General features: G+C 42.2%; 1 protein-coding gene across 3 annotated transcripts in view; it reads right to left on the bottom strand.

Moving 5' to 3' along the window:
* Positions 1–27,901, bottom strand: part of CCDC88C (coiled-coil domain containing 88C) — a 100,100-nt gene extending 72,199 nt beyond the window's left edge. For 2 of the 3 annotated variants that reach the window (XM_074584206.1, XM_074584209.1), the window contains exons 1-3: positions 27,538–27,879; positions 27,339–27,439; positions 19,109–19,217 (exon numbers count right to left, since the gene is read on the bottom strand). In XM_074584206.1, coding sequence (XP_074440307.1) covers positions 19,109–19,217; positions 27,339–27,439; positions 27,538–27,597 — 270 coding nt within the window. In that variant the 5' untranslated portion in view covers positions 27,598–27,879. Of the gene's footprint in view, positions 1–19,108; positions 19,218–27,338; positions 27,440–27,537 lie in introns of all 3 variants that reach the window. The other variant, XM_074584207.1, reaches the window with a different exon arrangement.

Here is a 27,901-nt window from a genome sequence, read left to right as displayed (position 1 = left end):
CACAGCAACAAACTTCTTAAACACACAACACTAAAAAGTCTGCCAAACTGATAAAGAAAAAGTGTGATACTGTGTACTTGATAAAATTTAAAGTTAATCTTTCAGGGTCAGGAAAATTCAGTTATTCAAGTTACTTCGACTCTGAGAAATTACACAAAAAAAGAGTTGCTCCAATACTTCCTTTTTAAAAAAAAAAAAAAAAAAAAAGGAGAGAGAGAGTGAAAATGAAAACTCAAACATTTCGAACAAGCATGGAAAACCACAACACAAGGTGCTGTGGTACATTAAGGTTTTAAATCTGCAATCATTAAATCCTCCCTTACGACAGATTCATCCTCTATACACTTAAAAAACCCAGTCACCTTCCACGTTCTATTTCACCCATGTGCAAGAGAGAAAGCCAATAAAAACTAATGGTGAAAACCCACCGAGCCACAATGAGTCCACAATTCAAGCAGCAGTTAATGTCGCAGGATAACAAAAATCTCCTCACTATCGCAACTGCACAGCAGAGGAAATATTTCATATTCCATATTCAAGCAGAAAGAGAGTTATGGGGAAAAAAAAAAGAAAAAAAAAAAGGAAAAGTCACTACCAACAATTTCACCTACACACAGAACAGGAAACAGCCAGTGTCCCCCTGTGCTAGCTGCTAGGTAAAATTTCTTTACCAATGGTGACCCAGGCCATGCATTCACATACATAGGTATACTGGCACGTGCAAACACCCTCTCAAGAAGAATTTTCAGTCTTGCCATTCCTTAGCAGTGCTCCTTTAAGTAATCAAAATGACTGATTAACCCCGCTTAATACAATCTGTGTAATCTACTGTGAATCTTGCAGATAACTCATAACTGTTAACATTAATTAACCCAGCAGAGCTTTACACTTCTTGCTCCCCCACCAGCCTCATACTGCAGACCTCAATTTAAGAGTTCTCTTTCACAACGGCCCTAGCAGACAGCTCAGGCAGAGTTAAGCCGCAATGGCGAGCTTCTGATGGAGAAAATCTGGTTAAATAATTGATGTGTATTTTTAAAGTAGACTTTTCTTCATCAGTACTCAACAGCAGTCAAGGCAAACTTAACGTATACAACACCCTGGGAATATCCATGATATCATAAGAAAAGATGTAAAGGGTGCAGTTGCATCCTGGAAGATCATGTCTTTATGCCATGTGTCACAGAAACAGAGGTAAGCTGTGTCACTATGTTATTATTAACATTCAGGAAAGATTAACATCTAATACTCCTGGTATGCCAGTTTTAAAGCTTCTGACCACTGGATTTTTTATGTCAACAAAACACAATTTCCTCTTAAGCTGTGACGGTATGTGTTTTCCTGAAAGCGAATCTCATCTATCATGTGCTCATACAAAAGCCTCACCTGTAACTGAAAGAAAAAGTGACTCTCAAGACCTCGTATTTACTGAGGAAGAGCTTAAAAACAGTCACGAGTGTTTCAAAACGAGCAAGAGCCCGCAGACACAAGGAGCTGCTCTGGCTACAGGCAGAAAAAGCAGAACTACGCACACTACCAAAAATCTTTTGCATTACTAGTGTCATTTTTCAACTATACTTCTTAATCTTCAGCGTCCTTTAATGGCGCATGAAGGTGGCAATCGTTTCTGGGCCATTTCCAAGCTGCCTCACATGTGGGTCCTATCCCTTACCTACATCAGCAGAGCTCAGGTTTACTATTTAAGCAACACAATCGAGGGAAACTTAATATGGCGAATCGAGTGACTTGCGCTCCCTATCAGCCAGATCACAAAACAAGAGCAGTGCCACAGTGATGGGCCGGCCTCTCAACTGGCTGAAAGCGGAGGAGGGGAAGGTAAATCCCCAGAAATATGCTCCAGGCAAAAGCGACTCAAGCCTCAGGCTGCAGAGAGCAGCAACACCTCCTCCGGTCTAGCACATTTGGACTGCATAGCTCTGTAAAAATAGAAATTACACAAAAGTTTGTATTGTTGTTGCAACTCCTGAGCAGCAGATCTAAGCCCAGCAGCGTTCAATGCATGCCAAACCTCCTCGGTGGCCTGGAAGAAGCCTGACTCCTAGAAGCAGCCTCAGAGGAAGTTTTAAGGGGCACTAGAACCAGAGAAAGGCAGCACAAGCACTGTTTGATCAGCAGAGAGCGTTTACACCCTTCACCTTGGTGAAGCACAAAACCTTGGCAAGGAGATCAAGCCATACAAGAGGAAAGGAGCAATGGTAGGTCTGCTGCAAACCCCAAAATGTTGACAATGTTAAGTGCTGGAGTAAGGACTCTTTTGTTCTGGTTTACATGCAGCTTTTCACATAACTTATTAAAAATGGCCCTGCATCATTGTTTAAACAGACTTTGGTGGAGGCATTGAGTTACTTCGACAAACCTGTTTTTTGCTGAGAGCATCAGGAACTGGCTGAGTGATGAATGGGCCGATCAGAAACTGGAGCTCCATGGGAATTAGCTCAGTCACTCACCAAAAGAAATGGCACAGTAAAACAATTTGTGCTCCTTAAACCTAAGTAACAGTTCATGTTTTGAAGCTGAGCATCTGAACTAATGGTCTGGCTTCTCAGTGCTCAGAAAACACGCAGCTCCCACTAATTTTAAAGGGAGAAACAGATGCTTACTACCTGGAGGAAATAATCAGAGAAAATCCAGCAGAGGGGTTGGAACTAGATAATCTGTAATGTCCCTTCCAACTCTAACCATTCTATGAGTCTATACGTTATAACGCAGTACCTGAGTGCAAGTCTTGATGCTCTGGCACCTCAGTAGCACTACCAGAATTCACCATTCCTCTAAATCTCAGCATAAGCCAATGTTCGTTATCTCCACAACACTAGGACACATAGTAAATACAAGGTGCTAAAGAAGATCACACATTTAAGTTTGAATCTCCAAGCTAAGCAATTTCTACTGACAACATAAATATGCAGAAGATTTGCTAGGTCTCCAAAATCTACTAGTGAACATTAACACACAGTACTAAAAACCAGAATTTCCCCCAAGCTAATCTGCAGTCACTGACGTCGTTCTCTAAGCAGTGATACAGGAACAGGCACAACTGAAACTGAAAATAAAAAGAGCATTTGCCACGTTTCAGATTAGCAGATACATGATTCCTTGTGAATTTTGACTGAAAGTCATTCTCACGAGGTAGAGGCAACAGCCCCTTTGAAATTGGCTCAGCACAATGTGGGCAGGAACTAAGCAAACTTCTTCAAACAGCTCTGCCAACACCATTCAGCTCAGAGCTGCAAAACTCCTGCTGTTTCAAACTCAGGGCCTCCTGTGAGCAGACTGCTGATTACACCAGGTTGTAGGGCAGGTTTTTGAGAGACGCGCGCAGGGCAGAAGAATGAGAATGAAACCTGCCTGCTGGTCGTGTTAAATAAAAGATTTGACACCAGACTGAAAGAGAAAAAAAAAAAAAAGGACACGCTGCCATCTATTCATTCCCTGGCCCTTCCTATAAAGAGAAAATATATTGCAGTGCACTATACACATACTCCGCTTGGTGTGTACCGCTCACACGAGTATTACGGGACATACTGCTAGCATGAAAGAGAAACGGGAGACAGCAAAATGCAAACATCGTATCTCCAAAGCGGAGAAGATACACTGAGTTAAAGTTAAAAAAAAAAAAAAAAAGCCAGAGCGCTGAACTGCAGCGCTGCAGCACATTTTATCGGGCTCTTTATTCCCAGTTACACACGTACACTGGAGAAGATTTGGAGCAGTCAAGGAAAGGGAATGAAAGCATGTCAACAGGCATTTTTCATACTGATTTTTATGAAGGAGGGGGCAGACGAGTCAAACTTTTACCAGTTTCTGTGAAATTCTGACAAGGGAGACCCTTGAGTATCACTCCCAGCACAGGAAGACGACAGGCCACCACAGCAGGCACCAGGTCAGCATGCACCTCGCTCCACATGCGCCCCAGCACATGCCCACCGTGGGGAAAGCAGGGTTGGTGTGGGACACAGGACCTGCAGAAAGCTCTCCCTTGTTCCCCAAAATAGTTGCTTTTATTTATTCCTTTGAGCAAAGAGGCCTTCGCTGCCTAATCAAGTACAGCCCCCTTGCAGCATCACAGCTGTGAATCTGCTAATTGCATCTTTGGTATGCAGAAGGTATGAAATCTTCATGAAAAGATGACACGAAAGGCTTCACTCGTTGGTCATAAACACGGACATTAGAGTCTGTCCTCAGGGAACGGCCAGTACAGAAATCAGATGTCCAGAATGTATTTCTGCCCATATGGTTCAAAGTGATGAATAATGCACTTTGTAAAAGAAGGATGACAAAAATCATACAATACTGCAGCGAAGCACCCATCATATTAAACAAATAACAGGTGGTGACTAAAAAGGCATTTTTAATGAGCGCTTCTTTATGAATGCACACAATGCAAAGTGGTTTCCACTGCTTTGTAACACACCACTCTTCACTATGGATTAAAAATATTTCAGCTATATAGAGGTAGATGCATTAGCTCTTTACTTTCTCTTTGAACATCTCAAGGAATAGTTATTTAAAAAAAAAAAAAAAAAAGATTTAGCAGCCAAACAACATGAACTTTAAATTCTGAAATCTTAATACTCACAGATTCTTTAATTAACACTAACTTTTTTCACTAGGTAAATTTGTAATTAAATGTTAAAACATATACTTTGATGTGTGTTTTCAACGCATCTGCCTCCTCAAATGTGCTTTTCTTCACAGGTACAGAATTAACTGAGGAAGAGGGCAGTCCAGTGGTTAATGCAGAAGACAGTGTTTGAATTCCTGGGTCCAGACAGGCATGAAACATAGATCCACAGCAGCGCTTCAAAGTGAATGACTGTGTTCCCAAGCTCTTCCCAAACCAGTCTGTATGAAATCCAGTGGCCAAGAACGAGACGCCACTCCATAGCAGGAACTGCCCCTATACCACAAGCTACTAAAACATCAGAAAAACCATTTCGTCAGGGTTACTTATCCAGCTGAGAGAAAGCTACAGAAGTTATTATAGCGAACAGTTATCTACGATATTTAGAATGCAAGACTCATTTAAATGGACTGTTTCTGCAATGGAAGAAGTCTCAGAAAGACATGTCAGGCAATTAATACAGTTAGGAAATGAGACTTTGCGCTATTAGAGCTACAGCATAATGCAGTATATTCAGCTAAACCTGTACCCCGCTCCGTCTCAGCAAAAGTGCCATATTATCTCCAGGACTGCGGCAACAGTTTACATGGTTACTCAAATCTGAATCTTCTTGCATGAAGGTCGGTGCTACAGAACATGAAAATAAATGTATTCCTGCTCTCTCGAGTGCAGCTGTCTCGTTAATCTCAAAGATGACATATTCCTCATATATCAGTCACCAGTTTAAAGCCCTGATTCATACAGAGAGACTTAGGAGCACACAGCAGGTTATTACTTCAGCAGGTTGCTTATTTCTATGAAGCATAATACTCCTTGTAATTCTTAACTGCTTTCCCCCTCGAGGGCATACAGCATATGTCTTGGGAACTGGAACAGACTTGCACTGAATATCAAAGGGAAATTAATGACTTGTCGCTAAAAAAGGTGAGAGGTAGTAGTTAAACTCTACCCGTTCCTAGTTGGTTCCTTAGAAGGCCAATAATTTTTCAAAATGTTATTTTTCTCTGCTTAGTAACTGTTTAGATGACATGCTAAAACAAACAAACAAAAACAGGCTTGTTCCTACAAACAGAAATTATTTTAGGCTGCTGCGTATTTAATATTGTATTACATTAGTGAGCCTGGTTGTTCGGTTAAGCACAAACTTCGATGGCTTCCCAAGTGCCAGGAAACCAGTTCACTCCATTCATAATTTCTCTTTGATACAGCAGCAGTGTGTGCCAGAGACGTGGAACTCAAAGAGGCCCAGATCACATGGAGCGGATGATGATTAAACAAACTGGGAGAGCTTAAACTGACACAAAAAACTCCCTCTCTCCCCATCCTCACAAGCGCAATGAGCAGATCTCAGTTAACGTTAAGAACCAAATTCTGCCTTTTTCTGAAGGCACAACGTCCCTGAGGCCTTGAGATTTGCATCACGGAGTAGAAAAATCTTTCACATCCTTTCCTAATTTAAGACTAGCAGGAGGAGCCGAAAATACCCTTCTAGCAGGCTTTTCAGAGCACCCAGCAAGAAGCACTGCACTGTAATTCCAGCATGGCATTTCAACGCTTCTTTGCATATACGGAGTAACTAAATGACATGTCTTACGCTAGCCAGCTGGAATCCGATGGGACATATTAAGATACGCTAGCGTAACAAGCCTCAGAGTTTACATGGGGAGGAGATGCCTTGTTGAAGCAGCTGACCATGACTGCAGTTCCCAACCACCTCACCTGGGTGGTGGTGGTGGGGAAAATAGCTTCTGTCACTGTGGATGGCCCTATTAACTACAAAAATTCGAGACATTAAGTGCAAGAGGGAAATCTATTCAATGGAAGCTTCCTCCTTCCTTTCATATTGCAAAACAGCATGACGCCAGAACAGATGGCAAACACCCCTCTGCAAAGCTGTCTCTTGGGGAAGTATAGGTGTAACCATATAGAACAGTTTAGGTTGGAAGGGACCTTAAAGATCATCTAGTTCTAAAGCCCCTGCCATGTGCAGGGACACCTCCCACTAGACCAGGTTCCTCAAAGCCCCATCCAGCCTGGCCTTGAACACCTCCAGGGATGGGGCAACTACAGCTTCGCTGGGCAATCTGGGCCAGTGCCTCACCATCCTCAGAGTGAAAAGTTTCTTCCTAGCATCTAATCCGAGTTTAAAAACATCTTTCAAGTTTAAAACCATTCCCCCTTATCCTATGGCTCCCCTCCCTGATCCAGAGTCCCTCCCCAGCTTTCCTGGAGCCCCTTTAGGTTCTGGAAGGGGCTCTAAGGTCTCCCTGGAGTCTTCTCTTCTCCAGGCTGAACACCCCCAACTCTCTCAGCCTGTCTGAGGGACTTCCCATTCGCAAGGGAACGCATTCAAACTGAGTTTACTGTATCTGATGGGGAGGGTCACAGCTCCTGAAGGCAGATTCCACGTTGCTGTATGTCATAAGCCCTACATAGCGTGAACTGACTTGGAAACAACACTTCATGCCAACCACAGTCTCACTAGATCCAACCGATGGAGAGGACCAGTTCTTAGAGCCCGGCACCCGTCCAACAGAAGGCTTGCACTGAAAGTTTTGGAAAACTGGTAAGCTGTAAGTTTCAGTTCATATGGATTCATGCTTAAGCTAAGTCAAAGTCACCATCAATATCAACAAATCTACCCGGCAATAAAGCACAAATTTCAAAGTTGTTGGTGCAATAACTGCCACGAACCCAGCAAACAAGATCATATCTCAGGTTTTCCTCTTCTCCCAAGTAAATCTATCAGCATCTAGAATGCAGGCATTCTGGGGTCAGGGCATTCAGTCTGTTCTTCTGACAACTGTTCCACTTAATTTATTTCATATTCTTAACCTATTTCATATAAGACACACAGATGTGCTTTGATATCACTCTTTTTCTTCTTTTGTAAAACCGGCTTTTTTCTTCTGCTTTTCTTACAAGCCCCCCAACAAAACATTTCAGGACCAGTTAAACATTTCACCTGGTGGGCTGGGAAGGTAGGAAGGGGGAAGAAGGATTTTAAAAAACTGAAAATGTTTTAAAACCCAAATAGCTGCCTTAGAATCTCAGATTCACCTATGAAAAAGTATCACACGTGACCAGTAAGCTATAGTCTCTGGTTTTGTGGTGCTGCAGAGGTACGTTAAAAACTGCCATATAAAAAGGTTATTTAAAACAAACGTGCTGAATGCATCTACTTGTCACCTCCTTTGCATATTAAATATGGCTGGTGGAAGCACCAAGACTCGAGCGTATACTAAAGTTTTAAGTTTGGAATTGTATGCTACCTGTTACAGAAAGCAGAACAAATCAGGAACTTGTTTGTGTTTTAAGCATCATTCTGCAGCATTTAGCCAACTAAAAAAGTTACTCTTCACTATTAACTTTCTTGACTTACAAAAGACTGAGGAATTAAGATTAATCCAACTGGATGGGAGAGGCTTGCATGGGCATCAGTAAGATCAAGGTGGTCTGATTTTGTTTTGGTTTGTTTTCACATGCATTTAATACTTAAGATTTTCCTTTTTGAGCCTCAAGAGGTTAAGTTACCAGTTACAAATGTGTTTCTACTTGTTTATAAACAAACTGAAAATAAACTTCAAATGATCTGTCCCTTATTAATGGGTGACAAAGCACAGGCTTAACTGCCTAGTCCACGTGCTGGAAGGGTAGAGCAGTTCAGTTCAGATTGTTATAAAAACAACTGCTTTTTACTTTGCCATGTCAACTCAGCTCTCTCATCTGAGTGCCTCTCTCTCACTAGCAGGCTGGGCAGAGCGCTCAAAGCCCCCAAAACCAGGTGTCCTGCTCAGCTCAAGACCAGGAAAGCAAGTCTGGATGAGTCCTTCTGCAGATATTCAAAGGGTTGCCATAAACACTGCAAAATCTCTAAGTACTGATTAAAGTGTGATAAATACCTTGACATTGGTAAAGGCTGCGATATGCTGTCAAGGAGAAGAGCCAAAACAAACCATGATCTGGCAGACAGCTCTGGTTTCATAACATCCAAGGGCATCAAAGCAAAACTGCTTAAAGACCGCGCCATTCAAGATGCTCGGCATCTCAAGTTCCATCAGTTCAGCCTGACAAAGTCAGTGCCACTTAAAATCAGGTCCTACACCATATAAAGAAAGTGCAATTGCAAGTTAATGCTTTAAGAAACAAGAGGCCAAACTGCAGTTGCGTCTTATAGAGACAAATCTTCAAGAAATAAATTATTTGAAGTTTGAATCACTCAATTGCACAGAATTTGGACCCAGCAATTTATAAAGAGAAAGGGCTAAGTGAAAAAGGGAGATCAAAATCACCTTTCCAATCCAGATTTTGGCTCAGGCTACAAAGGAAACACATACTGGACGGAAGGCGGTACAGGCTCAACCAAGTTAAGAGAATTAAAACAGAGCACTCTGGTTTAGTTTCTTCTGCATGACTGGAAGCTGGGAGCTAGATTAAGCGCCAGAGCACTGAAGTGTAAGCAAGGCTTCTAATAATGGCAGCTTTTGTGGTCCCTCTACTATAGACTCATTCCTTCTGCATGTAAAACTGTAAAGATACGTCCACGTGCTGTTCAGATAAGCATTTCCCACAAACCTTGAAAACAAAGACAAAGCCTTCAGTACTGACACATGGCTTTTTCAGATTCAGGAAAACACGGAACACACAGAAAGGGGAGGGGGGGGTTGTTTGGTTTGGTTGTTAGGTTGGGTTTTTTCCTCCTTTTTGGAAGATCAAAATTCAAAAAGTGACCTTAAGACATTTATTACATTAAAAGGCAACTCCTTGTAGTTAAAGTGTAGTTCTGCTTTGAAGTAACTAAACAGTCTTGAGACTCCAATTAACTCAAACAAGTAACTAGCCAAACTAGAAATTTGGGGCTTTTTTTAAAAAACAGTGAAGCGTGCTTTATTTTTAAAGGTAACAACTCCTCAGGACTGATTCTGCTTCTTTGAACATGCATCCTGACAAATGAGCCTTTTAACGTACATAGTAATTCTGCATTTAATATCTAAACTTAAAAAGAAATTCACCTCCTTCCAGTTTCTGGCAGTAAATGCTTATGCCTCCCGTGGGACTCCAGCCACTTAGCTCCACTGTAACACAGCTGCTCCAAAATAAACCAGGCATTAACCTCGGTACCACCCTCCCCTTTTCTTCTAACACACACCGTGCACCAAACAGGTCTTTCTGCAATACGCATTTGATGCTGCACTCCCTTACGAATACCTTCCCAGTGGATCTATTACAGATGGGATCACCATTAAAAAGAAACAAAAAAAGAAAAAAAAAAAGACAACCAAAGCAAAACAACTCTTTAAAGTGCCACAAGGAATTTATCTTTCTTCTTTTGCTTCTCAACCTTACAGCAAACAACTCAGATGGTTTTGAAATCAGTTCTTTAGCATCAGGTAAAAAAAGGTGACTTTTTCTAGAGGAAGAACACTAGTTATTGTAGTTTAAAATTTTTTTAAGTATTCACAACCCACTAAATAATAATTTTCACAGGACAGGAAGATATTTAAATGGAATTCATACAATATTTTTTTTCCTTTGTGCACAGACCGCAGGTCTTTGCTACCACTCCCCAAAGGACCAGATGTCTATCATTGTTATCTTGATCACCTAACAGGCCCTAACAATGTCATTCTAAGTCTAAAAAAACAAATTAAATCAACATCTAGAGACTTAATAATGCTAATTATGAAAGAGAACAGAGAGTGACAGCTCCACAGGGGCCATTTCAGTCTGCTGAGCAGATTTCATTTAGGCATTTTTACTGGCCATATGAGGACCCAGCAGAATTTAAAACACTTGATCCTCCTTCAGCTCCATCTCTTAATCATAATCGGAAACAGGAGAGGCACCAGCTCAAACAGCTTCTATTCAAACAGCCCATCTAAACAGCTATTAAAAAAAAAGCCATTCTGCTTCCTTAAAGTAGAGTGCACACACACGTTAATTTGCTGATTTGCTCTTTAGAGTTCACTTTCTTTAAAATCCTTCCTTTTAAAAACCAAGATATTTGCAAATGGGAGATGTATGCATGTATCAGCGAGGCACAGCATTTCAATTACTGTGCATTTGTGAGCAGGTGCCTTCCCTCGTTTGTGCTGGCATAAAGTCCATACACCACATAAAGTAAGAAATACACCCTTTCCTGTGGCTTGTCTTCAGCAAAGAAACTACCACACTAAAACCTCCTCCTGTCCCCAGGTCCAGAGACCCACTCGGAAGGGCAAATCCCATCATTCTTCAAGAGGGTAGGTGACTCCACAACCTCCTTCCCCACATCCTGGCCCAAGAGCATCCACCTCATCCACCATCACACTGGATTAAAAAAAAAAACAAACATTTTCACAGACAGAACATGCAAATAAAATAAGAACACAAATCACTTGCATTTGCTACCTGCCATTAAAAAGCAGGAATTATTTGCTTTGGGAACTGGTATGAAATTAGGGGGATTTGTTTGGCAATCATACTTTTGTAGAATTCATCTTCTTGCCTCTTTAAAGGCTTTTTAATGAGAAGTACTAAATGACATGGAATTCATTACAGAAACACAAGCAATAAAGCAATCTTTAACTTTCATTTATCAAAAATAAATCTCAAAGCTATTTTCAGCTACAAGTGGCACGCAGGCTATTTTCTAACTTACCCAAAATTGGTAGGCTCTATAAAACCTGATTTCCTCCTTCACAAAATTTCAGCTGACAAAAATGGGACATTTGCCTGCAATCTAGGCAGCAGGACTGAACATGGCTGTCTGGTGAGACTGTCTGAACAGTGACTTATGTCTTAAGCCTAATATCTAAAACCATGTATGTAACAGGACAGAAATACCCTGTGGCTTTAGCATTGGTAATCACAGCGATAGTCCAGGAGATTAACATTAGGCCTTGGCTTTCATTAAGAAAAGCCACACACACTCTCACATTACCCTTTTTTTAAGCCATGGACACAGTGGATGTGTTCTGTAATTCAGATATCCCAAGAATTGTTTTCAGTTAACATGCCAGAGGTGAAGCAAATACTGCTGTGTGGGAACCAAACAGCTATTCCATACCGTAAAATTTTTTACAGGTCACTTCCATTTGCCTCCATATTTTAGGACACCGCTCCTCTCTTTTCTTGGCTCAATTTCTTCATTTGTCTGCACAATGAATTCACACCCCTCTAGCTTATTAAGCAAAACAAAGACAGGACTACACGGACACATGCCAGCCTATTCTGCCTTTTCCCATATTCTAGCTCCAGGAAATTACAGGCAATAAAGTAGTTTAAAAACCAACCTATTCTCTTCCGTCTGTTTGAGGTCACTGTTTCATTCTGTATTAAACTGCATGTGGAGCCTCGGGGGAAAAAAATAAAAAAAGTCTCTAAACTCAGTCCTCCGTTAAACTTCCAGACATAATTCAATATATCAGCTGAAATGCACCCTAGAATCACAGCCAGTAATCTCAATCAGCTGTCTGACAGCAAGCCCCTAACCACCCCATCAACTCAGGAACAGTTTTCAAACTGACCTCCCCAGAAACTTATTTCAGCTCTGGGGCAGAAATGTTTGTTTTGTTTGGTCCTTCCAAAAGGAGCAAGACAATTCTCCTTAAAAGCATCAGACAGTCTGGCTGGAATTGATGAGTCACCTGTCTCTTTCTCACCAAAATACTTAGTAAGACAACCTATACAAAAAGCCTGTGATCTTTGTGATTGTTATGTTCATTCCACTTGCAGCAAAGTGGTACCACTATTTTCAAGTGATGGACTAAATCAGAGACTAATGTCACTGGTTCGGCATTTCCCAGAATGTCTATGCCAAGGTCAGTCTTGACCTTGCCCTGTACCCACCATCGAAACACCTGAACACCCTCACAATACCAGTCTTACATGCGTCCTTCATGGCTTATGGATCATGCTAACGCAGAACAGAAAACCAAACTCTAAACATTTTTGTCACTGCAGAGCTAAGGCAGCCTCGTTAAGCTAAGTACTGCATAAATACATACAGACAGTCTGTGCCTGTAGCAAGCTTAAACTACCTAGAGAAGTCAAATTAAGGAGCGGAAACAAATACAGAGCTAGTAAGGTCCTACTCTGCCTGTGGCAGAGCGGCAGTATCTCCTGGGCCCTAGCCGTACTGAAACACAGAGCATCTCTGCAACAGCACCTGAGTACTAACTTAGTTGTCACACTAATTTATTGCACGTTTGTGAAAAACGACTAAGGTGCAGAAAGCCTCAGTGGACGCTCACCATTCCTTCTACACGCAGCTGCAACATAAGGCCACGAGGACCTGTACAGTACCTTTGGTAGGTGCAACACCACCATTCCCAATGCAGAAACAACTCAGGAGACTGTATGTAACAGTACAGAGAAGGTAGAGAACATACTCTTAAGAGTGCACGACATCTGCAAAGTATTTGAAGTAGAAAAAGCTTATCTGTTGAAGCTTCTGGCATCTTGCTTTATAAAGCTGACATTCTCAGTTAATAATCTTGGAATTTAAAGCTCAAGATGAGGAAAGGTCCCCTAAAAGCCAAATTACTAGATTAAGACTTCTCAGGAACAGGAATCAAAGGAAAGCAGTCACCCAATATTGTAGTTCAACGCACCAAATGGACAAGACTAGCAAAAAAAAAAAAAAAAGTTTAGTTTTGTCATCTAATTCAGTAGGTCATTGTGGGTATGAACTCTCCCTGAGAACAGAGGAACACTTTTTCACTTCAAGGTGTGCATTTCTAGCATTTTGGTGTTTACTTTGCCATGGACTGGATTACTAGCCCACTAGAATTTGCCTGCCTAGTAGGGTAAGATTTCAACTCCACAGAAGAGGACGTTGCTACTTCCAGAACATTATTTATAGCCCAAGTACAGTTGCCAATTCATAATTTGTGCCCAAACCCGGAGCTCCAAGTTTGAATTCCTCTTTGCAGTCCAGTCAAGCGCTCCAAACCTGACTCAACGCTTCAACTACAGAAGCAGGAGTTGTTTATTGATCTGGAAGCTACTGGTATTGCAAGACCTTCCCCGACCCACTAGGAGAACCAGTTCTGGCCCCAGCCTGAAGACAATTTTTCCTCTTTTCCCGAGGTTAGAAACACAGCACTACTGCAGCCCCAATACCAAACCACTCGCAGCAACAGCCGGACTCACAGGCAGCTAACTCCCTTTAACATGCCTGAGAAATACCCTTGTTTTACAGAAACACACAGCAGCCAAATAAAGGGAGAAGGCCATGAGTCTGAAGAAACATGCCTTAGAACTAAGGCATCCTTGCTCACCATCATCTCTGAGCCCAGCTAAGTGAGTTTAGGTGGACAGGGTACGATTTGTGGTGATATAAAGTCTCAAAAAAATTTAATCTTTACCCCCCCTACACCCTCACTTTAATGTAAATGCTAAGTGTTAGGAGTTTCTTATCGAAGCTGCATGAGCCACAGTCACAACTGGTTTCAGACCTGTCTCTGATTTTTATTGTTTGTTTTTTTTTAAATTAATAGATATTTCCAACCTATTTAGAAACATGAAGCAATCTGCTAGGTATTTAGTGGCCACAAAACTGCAGGAAATAGAGGCAACAAAAATACAGCCGTGACCACAACGCAGCATTTCTTCCAACAGCATTTCTCATCCACATACTCCAGATGTGGCCATAACACCCACACAGGGACTAGGTAGGGGATGATCACATTCTTTTTTTTCCTTCTTCTCTCCATCGACCTCATGTTTTTCATGTAAATGGTGCGAATTTTTGCTTAAGAGTGCAGTACATACTGTTGGAGTGATTATTGGCATTTTTGAAGGTTAGGAAACTAGCTGACATCCAAACAGATCCTTTCATAAACTTAGTTTTTTATAAACTGGTATCAAAGTGATTTTTAGTTCCTTAGAAACACCCTAAACCCAAGGATTAGCACGTGAGCAGAGGAAGCACAGCAAAGCTTCCCCTGCCAGCCTGCCTTAGGCCTTTTCCAAAACTCTATAGGTCCGAGCATGTTCTCCAGATGTTGCAGACATCGGGGCAGCTGCTCTTACCTGGACACTTCAAATACCAGCACCTACAGGATTTAAATATTCTCTACAGCACTGCAAAGGGATAGGCCAACACCACTTAGATTTTCTATCTTTCTTCTTCCGTTATCAGAAGTGATGGAACCAACAACAATAATAGCTCTTGCACGGGTTGTTGCAGCTTATGGGGGTTTTTCTGCCTTTTTTTTTTGTGGCTTTTTGGGTGGTTTTGTTTGGTTTTTTTGATTGTTTAAGGGTTTTGTTTGTTTGTATTTTTTTTAGTTGCCAGAAACAGCGACAGTGAAGTGCCACTATGAAGGCAGTTGCCACAGCTGGGATTAATCACCATTTGGAAAAGAAGCACAAGGCCCTGGGGAGTTAAGGCCATAACAACTCACTGTCAACAAGGGTCAAGAGTGCTAATTTCAGTGAAGCCAGTCTTGCAGTACTCACACCTGAACTACTTTCAAGCCAATTTAATTGGGCCAGTAGATAATCCTTAGTGGAGTTCACAACAGAAGCTTTTCAAACTGAAGGCAGAGCTCAGGAATAGCAGGATAATTTCATTTGTGTTGCTCTGGGCTGGCCAGTGTTAGCTTAAGGACCAACATTCCCAACTACGTTATCACCACAAGGCAGCAGACGACAGCTGGCGGTCCATCTGTTCCATACGCACTGGTTAGCTGTAGCATGTGGTAAAGACTTCACCCTCTGAATGGGATGCACAACACCTGCACCAGTGAGAAGTGGATGAGCATCTCTTCTCCAATACACTCAGTTCCCAATCAACCCCTTTAATCAACATCCTCACAGTAATTACAGACAGCAACCTGTAATTCTCTGTACTAAACTATTCCCTACAAAATCATTTTGAACTCTAGTTTAAAGACAGCCAAGTGCCTGAATTCAGTCAGAGCAAGAAGAGACACATAAAACTCACACTACGAGCAAGCAACGAACACATTCTGCCGTGCTCAGCCCTTTTCCGAGACATGGCACCAATTCCAGAAGTTTTATGACCAGCCGTTTCTCCAGTGAACCAGTGCCGTAAGAGTTATTAAATGCAATTAATGACAGATCCTCTTGAATGCTCATGAAACCCCACAGCAAAATGAGTCATTTGCCTGGTTTCAAAAGAGGGGCCTCTCAACTCAGGAACAGATCTGCAAAGCAACTGCTCAGAGAGTGGGAAATGCAGAGAGGTTTCTTCCTGCCACCAATCACAAATATTACATACCCAATTAAAAGACACACACACACCCCAAAACCTGCAGCAAGCAATGTTTTCCCCTGATTTAAGAGTCCTGACACAGAGTTTTTCCTAGTAGCCATCAGCAATCCAGTTGTGTGCTGATGAAAGTTGTGAGAAGGCAACTCTTCAGGACGCTGTTAATGAACAAATTAAGTTAGCAGACTTCTAAATATGAGAGGTTATTTGAACTGGAAAAAAGCTTCTTCAGTGTATTTATCCCTGCCAAGTTATGCCTGCTGAAGCACAGATTGGAACTCATCTTCATGGCTCAAACCAAAGCCAAATTCCCCCAATAACCTGGTTTGTTTAGCTATACAAATATATGAGAAATCAGATATGAGATACAGATACACTAGACAAATTATATGATCTAAAATGTCAACTCACTTCTGAGTATCAGAGTTAATTTTAGTAGACACTTACGTCACCTTCCTCAGATACAGTTTACAGTACCATGAATTCATGTCATGCTCCTGACTGTTCCTGCGCAATGCAGAGGGGCAAGTATTCTTTCATACCTACTAATGTCCTTAATAAAGCACCAGGTGTCATCTTCCTCATTCTAGGAGAACTGGTCTACCAAACTCAGTAACTAAGCTGTAAACCTGACTAGCGTCCATTAAGTGAAAGGGAATGTTGTCAAGGCCAACACTGTATTTTTAGAGCTTTTGTTTCTCTTGAGGAAGCAGCACATTTGTGTTCCTATTGTTTGTCAGAAACTTTTCCCTCCCACTTCCAGTCTGCAACCAAATTTGATCATGTTTTCAGTCCCTAAGACACTACCCTCATTTTGTTTTAAGCTAATGTATTAGTACTACTTCATCAAACAATTCCCACAACTTCAACCTATTTAAAAAAATCCCTAACATTCAGGAGAGAAGAGGTTTAACAATATTTAATATATTCCAAAGCATCCCTTTGGTTGCATGTTGAAAAAAACCCAAGAAACCCCTCCAAATATCCGAGACATTAGTACAGACGCGTCATTACACTCAGCGTCAATCACATACAGAGGCTGGTTACTGCATAGACGGCCCTAACTCCTCCCAGACTACAGAGAGTTGAAGGCTGCACACCACCACACGAAAGGGAATCTCAGATTAGCATCGAGACCTTGGATTTGCCCTGAAGATGTGATTGTGACAAGGATAAATAGGTTTCCTACATAATGTTATCATCACAACAACAAAAAAAAAAACCCAAACAAAAAAGAAGTGGTTTTATTTTAAACTTTGTTACAATTAGACATTTTCAGGACCAAATGCAAAGAATGATCAGCTCTCATGACTGCTTTGTTTACATACAGGAAATATAGTCTTCAGGCAGCAAGATTCATAGTACTTAACTTCTGGACTAGAACAGGAACATCACTGTCATGCCTGCTACTGCAAGTCTCAACTACTGTTTCCCATTGAAAACTCTGTGTCTTAACCTATTTTAGCTGTTGCTAGCTTTATTGGATTATGATCACACAGCTCAACAGCTAGGTCAACAAGACACCAAGCAACATATCACATGATTCTGAGTCACTTTTTTCCTGAATCTGATCTCTCTTCAGGTCCTTTTAAAAACGGTCAGGTTATTCAGCTCTAAGAAAAAGAACTCACATGAATAAAAAGCTTTAAGCGTTTTAACACCTGAAGGACCAGACTTCCATATTGTAAATCTTGTGGGGATGAGAAGAGAGAGAGAAAGACTAGTCCTGTCCCTGTCCTTAAACATGGTCCTTTTTCCTTGTAGACTCCATATACATTTACACTTATCAGTGGGTAACAGAGATACAACACAAAACAGAATACCAAACCTTCAGCCTCTAGTTATGATCAAATGGAATTTCCCCTTAGAAATCACAAGTCTCAGGAGTGACAACACATTGCATCAGCATCTCCATTTCTCAACAATCGAGACGCAGGTCAGCTGTCTTCAGAAATACATGATACCCTCCTACAGCATCTCAGACCTGAGTTACACACTTCATGTTTCTAGCAGGCTACTGGAACTTGCGCAGATGACTCATCTGCCCCATCTGACTTTTTCACAAGTCCCTCTCGCTTTTAGGCTTCCCTAAGCAAGTTCAGAAGCAGAGTAGTGGCAATAACATGGAACAGCAGTAGACAAGCTCTGGAAGAGAACGGCATCAAAAGGCACTACTGGGAGTTAAGCATTACAGCTATTCTGAATTTTGAAGACAAAGCCAATACACAGTCTCTTCTACACGTACACAAAAGATGAAGTCCAGGATGAGCACACTGACATCAGCGTCTACAGTTTAGTTGTTTTGTCCATTATATGATTGGGACACATTTGCAGAGGAGCATTTTAACAGTCCTCAGTGCTTTCAGCCTGGTTTATACTGTACAGCATTCAAATCTGGCAGAAGATGTGTAAAAGGAAACGGTAGAACAGTTACCCCTCTCACCGAGGAGTCTAAATATACACAACAGCGTGTATACAGAAATTCTATTTAGAGTAACTGAATTCAGTTCTGTGGCTTTCCAGCAGCATCCAACATGTATCTGAGTCTGCAAAAGTTCCCAGCTGTCACCAGGCTGGTTTTAGGGGAGCACTATGACAGCAGGGGAACACTGACGGTCAGTTCAAGGATGCCGCCTAAGAAGCGCGCTATTTGTGAGAATTTGCAGTCATTCCTGCACTTAAGTCTCTTAGACAAGGAGGTCAGAACAAACAACTGCTTTAACACCCAAGAACAGGTACACAGCATAAGAAGTCTACCTTCAAGATAAGCACAAATTTATTTTTGCTAATAGCATATCAATTTGAGCTTTATATTCTAGCATTAAAGACATTTCTTCATAACGATTTATTTACTGGAAGCCCCTTTTAAGAGAAGGTTCCTTGTTTTAAACAAATTTTATACTCAAAAACATTATTCCGATTTCAGCAAACCCCTCCACATACATACCCCACAACGCCACCACAAAAGAGCCTTTTTACTACATGTATCTTCAAGTGCCATCACAGCCTTCCAGCACAATTTCTCTTTAAAAAAACAGGGGGGCAGGGAAGCACCCCCTGGCTATAGAGAAGGTAGCCGTATTGTCATTTCATAAGGAAAGCACGGCTGAAAGTACTTTTACACAAACACAATTTCCTCTCCATTTCCTGTAGCAAGCTTCTTTTTGAGCCACCAGCCCCTGCACTAGCTGGAACATTACAGGAATCACCACAGATAAATGAGCAGAGAGCAGAAATCTCACCTGATAGTAAGTCTTAATGTTTCTGACTAAGATGGTCAAGTTTTGAACCCGAAGGTAGGTGTCATTATTTACATGCTTGTTGACACGTTGGTTGGTTGGTCGAGGATCTCTATTAGAAGAAAAAGAAAATAAAGTATTACTAGTTTACTCAGCACTAAGACTTAGCATCTCAATAATGCACCATCAGGAAAACCATTAAAAACTTACCCATTAAATGTGCTGACATAATTATACAGGATACATATACATTAATTCATGACAGAATACGCTCGTTACCTTTGCACCTATGTCTAATTTGCAAATCTTCCTGTGTGCCGCAAAGTAACCTACTTTAGGTTAACTCAAACAGCCATTCAGGGCAGCTTCCCTCCTTATTTATATTTCCCTGAAGCAAAGGGCATATTTAGTTGATGCACATTAGATCAAAGCAGTCTCTGATAATAAGGGGTTTATCTTATTCAAATAAAGGGAACCCTAGGAAAGACTACCACCTTTCCTTGGCTTTGGAGCTTTATGACAAGAGGAGGGTGTTAACACATGATCAAAGATCACTGTGCAAACCCCAAATGTATTATACAGAGGAAAAGGCGCACTGCATTTTTATTATATCCATATCATCTAACTAGATCTCTGTCATATACCCACTGTGTCGCAAAAAACCAGCTCTACCGGGCTACAAGATATAAACAAAATATAAACGTAGGTAGAGATATAGGCAAGACAGGAAAAAGTTGGTGGAATGATTTTAGGGAAAGAAGCCTCAAGTTTTGATTTTAAAGGAACTTAAACAAGATTGTACCTGAAACAATTGTATTTCTAAAATAAAACACAAGGAAAAAAACCCTGCAAATTATTTAATATGAATGTGCACCTTTAGATTCTCTATGTGCACCGTAACATGTTGCAAAAAAAGGAATCAGAAAACCTTTATCTGCCAATAGCGTAGATCAAAGCTTTGTGTTTCCCCTCTAATAAAGACTCTTATCAGCAAACTCCTACACAATCCAAACACCTGCCTCCCAGGGCCCTGCTTTGGCTGTTAATTAAGCCATTCACAGCTCTTCCAGAGCCAAATATTGAACTCAGGCGTTGACAAGGGAAATAAAAGAGGAACTGATCCAATATTTATTTTTAAAATGTATCTGCCAAAGTTTACATAAGTATGTCAAAGAGCTTTTTCTTTACTTTTTTTTTTTTCTAAATAGAGAACTATCCTGAAGCACCTCTCTAGCTAAAGCAGTGCTGTGTGTATAAATATAACACAATACGTAGATATTCCAGAGATAAGAGAAAACTGCCTTGGCAGCAGATAACATCACACACAGCACTTACCTACCAGGGTTCAAGCAAACTGAAGTACAGGTGACCAAAACTGCCACTGACGTAAACTAGCAAGATCCTACACAGCCTTTACAGCAGCAAAGGATTTTGTATGCTGATTGGCGTTATAATAAGCTATGAACAAAAGAGAAAAAAAGAGGAGCAACCATAACAAGCTTTTAAAGTAAAATCTATAATAAGTATTCCATGTTACTGTTACTCAGGTACAGGAGTGCAGAAGCCATACCCATACACAGTTGGACAGTATGGGTCTTCAGCAACACAGCAAGTTGGGAGAAGTGTCAACGGCACCTGGGCTTGAACTCAGAGAGCACCTTGCCTTCAGTACCCTGAGCAGATGCTGGACCCTGAAGGATGCTTAGCCTTTTTAGGCAAGGTCACGACAACAAACTGGGAAGCTGAAAGGGAAGAAACGTACAGTAAAGAGAAGCTGGCCAAACAGAAGGGTCAGTCTACAGTTCTCATTTCCACACGAAAGCTCATGTAGGCAGCACACTGCTTATATCACTCTCTGCAGTGACCCAGGTCTACGTCCAGGAAGAGAAAGCTTTGGCTATAGAGTGGAGCAATACTCAACAACCCTTCCAAAAACTACACAAAACAGGGCAAAAATCCACAAAACACACACACTAGCCACCGCAAAGGAGAGGCAATTTCTTCAACAGCTGCAGGCAGTGTAACTGTAGAACACAGATGAGGTTTTCAAAAGCACGTAAGACAGAACAACTCCTCCTTCCAAGACCAGACCTGCTCATCTTCTTGTCATCTGTTCCAAGAACATAAGCATCGGCAGGACCAGGCCCTCAGAAGCAATTCTGGAGCTTTTATCCTATCATCTTCATTAAGGGTAATTGATTGCCCCAAGAGCCCTTAATGCCATTGACCTCTGGGGGCTCTTAACCTGGAGCCAAGCTGCAGCACAGTGTCACTGGGGCAGTCCTGCCTCCTCCTCCTCCTCACAGACAAGGAAGTTAAAAGCTTTTCTGAAATCAGAACGTACCTTGAAAAAAATTATGGTTTGGATTTCTGAATACGTGGTGTAACAACTTCAGCCAGCACCTCAGCTCACTTCAGAGAGGACCCTTTGCACAAGATGTGGAAGGCCAGCAGAGCCTACCCTTCAAACTACCACAGGGAAAACTAAACAATTCCTTCTCAACAAGCAATATCCCATTTCTTCTTCGTTTGTTACTGTATTTTTCCTTAATCCTGGATCAGATAAGCTCAAGCAATGACCACTGCTGTCCTAGCTCCACAGCCAAGAACCTGGAGGACCCACAGAAAGTTGCTCCTGGAGGCAGTGGGAGGTTCCCAAAAAAGACAGACTTATTCTTTTCCATTTACCAGGTAAATTCAGTTTAATCCAGTTGAACTGGCAAAACATCTTTTGACCTAACAAGCATGGAGATGAACACTTATGAGAATCAAAGGTTCGAGACATGCATTTATTCAGAACTACTGTACTCAGGGAAGGAGCAAGTTGCCAGAAAACCCCCAATCAGGCATGCTTACCAATCTCACAGTGAGTGAAAGAAAAAGGCTAAAAACCTAGAGAGACTGAGGTACTCAAAACCCTACAACCCAAAGAGCCTGATCTACAGCAGGGAAAAGCAAGAAAGGGAAACAGGGTCCTCAAAAAAAAAAAAAAAAAAGCACCTGAGTAAAATCATACCATAAGAGGCAAATTCTGTGTTTACACACGTTTCTATCCTAAAGAAGACAGAGCTGTTGGTACCACACTCTGCGCGTTATAGCTTGGTTGGTGAAACTTGTTTATGAAGAATTTTACAGAAAGAAACTCTTTCCAAGGATCATACTGAAAATTAAAGAGACTTTTTGCAACACTAAACAGGTAACCCAAACATTCAGACAGGAATTCGTATCTGAAAAATCCCTGAACACAACCTCAGTGAGGTGCTTTTTCAGTCCTTTGATGTTTGGTCTTTGCTTTACACACAAATATAATGAAAACTACAATTCTCTTTTTTTAAAAACCACCTACTCCTTAAGATCAAAAAAGTTATCTAAATAAGACTGAGGTGGTGTGACTGAGGTGTGCCTAAGCAACTTTGCAAACCAGTAAAAAAAAAAACCACCCAAGCCAAATAAACAGAAGGAAAGCCTCAAACCTCACTATATACCCAAATATTTTAAAGAAGTCCTCTGATTTGTACAACCTCATGACTTTTACAAGAGCACAGAGGAAAGGAAGGGCCAGGAGACAGAGGCCAAGTGACCCATTCGGCAGGCGTGAGGCCGGCAGCACAAGTACTTGAAGATGCCACCCCTTAAGCCACCAATTAATAAAAGTAACAACAAAAAAAAAAATTTCATGTTTAAAATTCAAAATGACAATCCCATTTGAGCAATTTCTGACAAGTAATTTTGATGAGTAAGGGGCCCGAGGGTTATGAGACGCCAGGAGGAGATGGCTGGGCCCAGCATCCCAAGGCTCTTTGCTCTGCGACACTCACTAGCTGCAAATACCCCAACCACTCTTGGACCAGCCTAACTCTGCCTTCCTCGGACATCACGTTGGATGAAGCCACTGAAGGCTGGAGGGGTTTCTAAATCGCATGGAAAATGGTAGAAAAACACACCTTTAAATAAGATTTTAAATTAGATAGATACATATCATCAACATTCCGGTAATCATGCCATTTGCTACAAACCACAAGGAGCGGGCACTCACAACGTGGCTGTTCCTGTCACGTGGGCTAAATTAAAGACGACAGATTGACAGTACCACAAACCATGACAGCTGCAATTTAAACGGAAAAACCTAGTATTGTGCATTTTTATTATGTGGTTTTAATACAAATGGTTTTATCAGATGTATTCCTAACAAAACATTCAGTAAACAGGAATGCGTAACAAAAAAACATCAATTGGAAAAATTAGAACGAGTCGGTATGAAAACACTTAAGTGCTTGTGTGCCTGCATGTGTAAGCCCCCACATCATTTCCCAAATAAAACTTTCTAGAAGAAGTTAAACAGGGTAAATATTTGTTTATGCTTGTAGGTATTATGCCACAGCTGCAACTGCAACACTGGAGGCAGCCCATGCAGTGTCACCATGTGCTAATTCCACACCAGGAAGTGACACAAAACCAACTGAAAAAAAGTTCTTGAAAATCTGTCTGCAGAGAAGCTCGTTAACCTGATACACGTAAATCCACCAGAAACACAGAAGCTCGGGACAGGGCAGTTCCACTTTGAAGATTAACAAACATTTCTGTATTCAGCCAGTACTGCAAGTCTGCAAAAATCAACGTGTCCTTCATGAGTGATCAGGCTGGGGCATACACTTGGACAGAACACAGGAAAAGGAAACCACCCACTTACAGCAAAATGACTTGGTGGGGGAAAAAAAAAAAAAAAAACACGCACATTTGTCTTGTTTTAAAATATAAGTGGGGGAATCAAATGCTGCTGTCTGTCTGCCTCTTCCTATTAGATTTAACTGGTTAACCAGCTAGGCACCACTGCTGAGAAATAAAACAATCCCCAACTCCCTTTTTAAAAGGGTCTTGCTTTGCAAGGGATCACCAGCAAAGGGATCACCAGCAAAGGGATCACCAGCAAAGGGATCACCAGCAAAGGGATCACCAGCAAAGGGATCACCAGCAAAGGGATCACCAGCAAAGGGATCACCAGCAAAGGGATCACCAGCAGGTCCTCTACCGACCATGTTATGGCCAGAATCTGCCTAAGTCCAGGCCGGGTCCCCTTTCTCTGCCCTTGTGCCATGGCTACATTTGATGTGCCTGAGCAAACGACATTTTATTCAGGGCCAAGGTTCCTGGGAGCTCTTCGTTTCTGACAAGGATGGAGCGAAGGCACAGCCCTGTTTTCGCCTCCTGTCACACAGCCAGGAAAAGCGATAGGTGTCATGAATCTCTCTGGTGACACAGCTGCCCTGCTGATACGAACCCACTGCCTAAAAAAACGTTGACACCAAAACACCAAGCTGTTGGGATCTTCTCCACCCACTCTAAGTTGCCAGACAGCCTTTTGGGCAAAATCCAACCTATTACAACAGAAACCAGAGGCTGACTGAGCTCGCACAGCCCACTCACGCCTCAAACAGCTAAAGCCTTCCTTTCACTCAGCAATCTCCACTCAACAGGTAGAGCTGGATTTCTCCACAGATCCACCTGTCTTTTGGACACAGATTAAACTTAAAGTCTGCTTAGCTGCAGGACAAAAATGTTTTATTTTTAATAATGAAAGTCACAATCTAGCTTTCAAAATCTTCCCTGGAAGAAACCTGTTGATCTGCAGCAAAGTACTGCATCACACAAGGTGTTCAGATGCAAGCTCATGTGTCTGTGTTATCTGTGTTCCAGTAAGTAGTCAAGCAGGATATTTAACCTAAAAAACTAAAAGGAAAATAACACACGAGTGAGGAGACAGCTACCCACACGGGGAGCCCAGCTACCCCCTGCTCTCTGCATGTGCGTGCCCGCATCTGTGCTTTCAGACAACCAACACTATCACAGCCCGGCACAACCAAATTCTAGCAGATTTATCAAAGGCCTTCATTAATACAATTTAAGCAAGAAAAAAAAATCTCAAGCCAAGCACTGAAAGTCATCTTCAGGGACCAGGACTTTAAAAAAAAAAAAAAAAGAAAAAAAGAAAAGAAAAGAAAAAGGTGATGAGCAAGCATTTTAAAAAAAAACATTTATTTTTCTATTCCGGAAGCTTTGTGGAGCAGAAACACACCTTGCAAGGCTTTCCTGATTTACAGGCAAGCAGCAATTGCATTGCAATTTCTAAAGGTTAAGTCAGGAAAAAGTGATGGTCACAGACAGCACCTTTGCTGAGCGCCTTGCTGGGTTATTATACATAAATACAACCGCGATCCTTCCTAAGTTAAACAGTTTGGGGCTTTCAGTAGAAAGCTCTTGGTTTCAAGCTCCTTAGACACCATTAGAAGCACTGCCAAAGCTACCTAAAAAGGAGAAAAAGCGCCCTGATTGTGTAGGGACAGTTTCCTGCTCCACATTGCTTATGCTCTCCCCACTTACATCTTCTGCAACACTGCTGGCAAAGATTTTTTTTTTTTTTAAGAAAAAACAAACTTGTTTTCCTGACTGCTTAAGGCAAGTACACATGCCAGGGCATTTCTCACAAATGCATGATATCCGACAAAATGCCAACTAGTGTCACTGCACTCAGTCAGCCTATACGCTTATCTTCCTTATTTCAACGAGATCTTATCGTTCACTCCTTGTCCCCAGAGCATTGTTACGTTGCTCCATAGACTTTAGCAATTTTATGCCTCCTTAGACATATTTCAATGGCCAACTACAAAATATTTCAGTTTGCATACACCGCCTGATAAAAGCACTTCTAAAACACACTGAATGATGCGTTCATTCAATGTAAGAACACCACAGTCACTCAAAAGCCACATAACTTCAGACTATTTAATATCAAAATTCAAGAGCAACTAAGTACTAAGCTAATTTTTCTTGTTTTGAAATAATAAGATTCTTTCACATGTTAGATAACAGTGATAGTTTAGTTAGTTAAACCTGCAGCAAACTCAACTGCTGCTGTTCCTTGATAGTTTAGTTGGTCACCCCCATGCCACACACAATGTTTGTAAATCATAAGCCAATTGCCTTGGAAAAGTACACGTCTGGATCTGGATGCTCATACTCAAGGCTCTAATTTGCAGAAAGGTCTCTTTTTAAAGTGTAATTACTCCTTGGGAAGTGCTGGAAATTGCTGTCTTTACATCATGTTTCCATCCCAGCTAACATTTCACCACACTGATCAGGATTCTGTCCCGAATCACAAATCTTCACCAGCTTCACTATCTAAGTTCCTGTTCACAATTTCCACTGTTAGTAACATCAAAACGGAAGGAAATTTGATTACCTTTTCAAAAGGAGCAGATGATAGGTACCAGAAGATAACAAAACTTGCCAACTTTAGTGGGTGGGGCACAGGTTGTCAGACTTTTTGAAGTCACTTTTCAAAAATTTCACTTAAAGATTCTAATATGAACTCTTAATTTAAGTGCTTGGACTTGGCCTAACATTGCAAATTACTGGTCAAGCTTCAATTGATTTAGTTCACTTAAAGGAGTGCAGTGCCAAATTGAGTGATTTCAAAAGTTTCCTCCCCTGAAAGTCAAACGTGTCTCTTCTACAAACTCTTTATCAGACACATTTCAGAATATTTAAAAGCAAATACAGAGATGATACAAAACAATCAGGATCTACAGGCAGCAGACCAGCAACAGGAAAGGATGTGGTCAAAACACGTACAAATTTTATCGACAATTCACTTCAATGTTAAGGTATTTTCAGGTCTTTTAACCTATTTATAGGTTTCCTCAAGACATACCCTCAACACTGCTGCCTGAACGAGAGATCATCGAAGTTGGGTGGGTTTTTTCTGAATCGTGTATTAAATAGCGAAGTTTAGACGAGAATGTAGACACACTTCAGACGAAGTCCTCCCTGTAAAGCTTTACATGATACAGTACTTTCATTTCCTTATTTATACTGCCTTCCCCTAAAGCCTGTATGAACAACTAAACTGTTTGGGGAGAAAACAAGAACAAAACCACATACACACACCACCACTACCACCCCCCCCCCCCCAAAAAAAAAATTAGAAAAAAGTTAAGCAGATTTTACAGAATTGGATGAGGTTGGGGGGATGATTCCTCCTTTTTTTTTTTGTTAATTCAAATAGCAACTAAAAGGCAACGAGGCAGAGCCGCCGCTCCGTCCCTGCCCCGGTGCCTGCAAGCCGCGGACCCGTCCCCGCCGGAGCCGCCCCGGGGCCGGGAGTGGCCTCTCCTCAGCCCCCCACCGCCCCCGAGGGGCCCAGACAACCCCCCCTTTCCCCCGGGAGCCCACTCACATCTGCAGCATGATCTTGTTCAGCACGACGCCATCCACCAGCTCCATGTAGACGCCGAGGCTGTCCTCCTCCCCGCTCCCCAGGGCCCCGAAGGTTTTCACCTGCCGGCAGAGGGAAGGACAGCGGGGGTGAGGGGATGGCGGCCGCACGCACCCCCCCACTTCCCCTCAGCGCCCCCCGCTCCGCCCGCCGCGCTCACCCAGGTCACCAAGGGGCTCCTCAGGAAGAGCTCCAGCAGCTCCGAGACGGTCACGTCCATGGCGGCGGGAGGCTGCGGGAGCGGGGCCGGCTCACTCGGGAGACAAAGGCGCGGCGCCCATGGCCCGCCGCCCCGCTGCCCGCCGGGCGCTGCCTACAGGGCAAACAATGCGCGGCCCATCGCTCCCCCGCCCCCGGCACGGGGGGAGACGCCGCCGCGGTCCTTCCTCCCGGCAGCAACAGGCCGAGTTCCCCCTCGCCGGCGGGAGAGACCCGGCAGCCGAGGCGCGAAGCTCCGGCCCCACAGCCCGGCTCCGGCCGCCGCCGCGGCGCTACCTGCGGCGGGTGCGCGCCCTCACCCCGGC

The sequence above is a fragment of the Larus michahellis genome, chromosome 4, assembly GCF_964199755.1.
Source record: "Larus michahellis chromosome 4, bLarMic1.1, whole genome shotgun sequence".
NCBI lineage: Eukaryota > Metazoa > Chordata > Aves > Charadriiformes > Laridae > Larus > Larus michahellis.
This window is presented reverse-complemented; position numbering and strand designations above follow the sequence as displayed.